The 522-nt window shown below is 40.4% G+C and overlaps 1 protein-coding gene across 1 annotated transcript; it reads right to left on the bottom strand.

The window, feature by feature from the left end:
- Positions 1-522, bottom strand: LOC131643122 (RING-H2 finger protein ATL57-like). Its single transcript, XM_058913277.1, has one exon. It carries the CDS (start codon positions 520-522, stop codon positions 1-3), a length of 522 nt encoding a protein of 173 aa, XP_058769260.1.

Raw genomic sequence — 522 nt, 5'->3', positions numbered from 1 at the left:
TTAAACAGATCCCGCCGATCCCGCCAGATCTTTGCGACAAACTGGACAAGTAGTTTTTCCTCCTAATAACCATGCATTGAGACAAGATGTATGATATTCATGTCCACATACACCAAAAGACTGAATCAACATTCCTTTCTCAAACTCTTCCATGCAGATTGGACAATCCCTACCTTCCTCTCCATCAAAACTTTTAACCGGAGGCAATGCCCTTATCGCCCATCGAGCCATCTCTGCGATGGTACCAAAAGGCATATTGTTCTGCGAATTCGGTATAACCCTAGACCATGCAGCATTTTGATTAGCATGAAACTCTCTCCGTTCTTGGAGAATTTGAATCTGAATGGATTCTTCGAAATTGTCCACTTTTTTAAATGATGTAAAGAAATTTACAAATATACAAAACACGATGAAGACCAATATACAAATCATATAAATGGTTGTGTGGGAGCCTTCTGGTAAGACTAATACCGGAAGGAATAGCATGACGAATGTGAGCACTACACACCACAAGTTTGCCAT

This window comes from Vicia villosa, unplaced genomic scaffold, assembly GCF_029867415.1.
Source record: "Vicia villosa cultivar HV-30 ecotype Madison, WI unplaced genomic scaffold, Vvil1.0 scaffold7, whole genome shotgun sequence".
NCBI lineage: Eukaryota > Viridiplantae > Streptophyta > Magnoliopsida > Fabales > Fabaceae > Vicia > Vicia villosa.
Note: the sequence above shows the minus strand (reverse complement) of the source record. Positions and strands in the feature narration are given on the sequence as shown.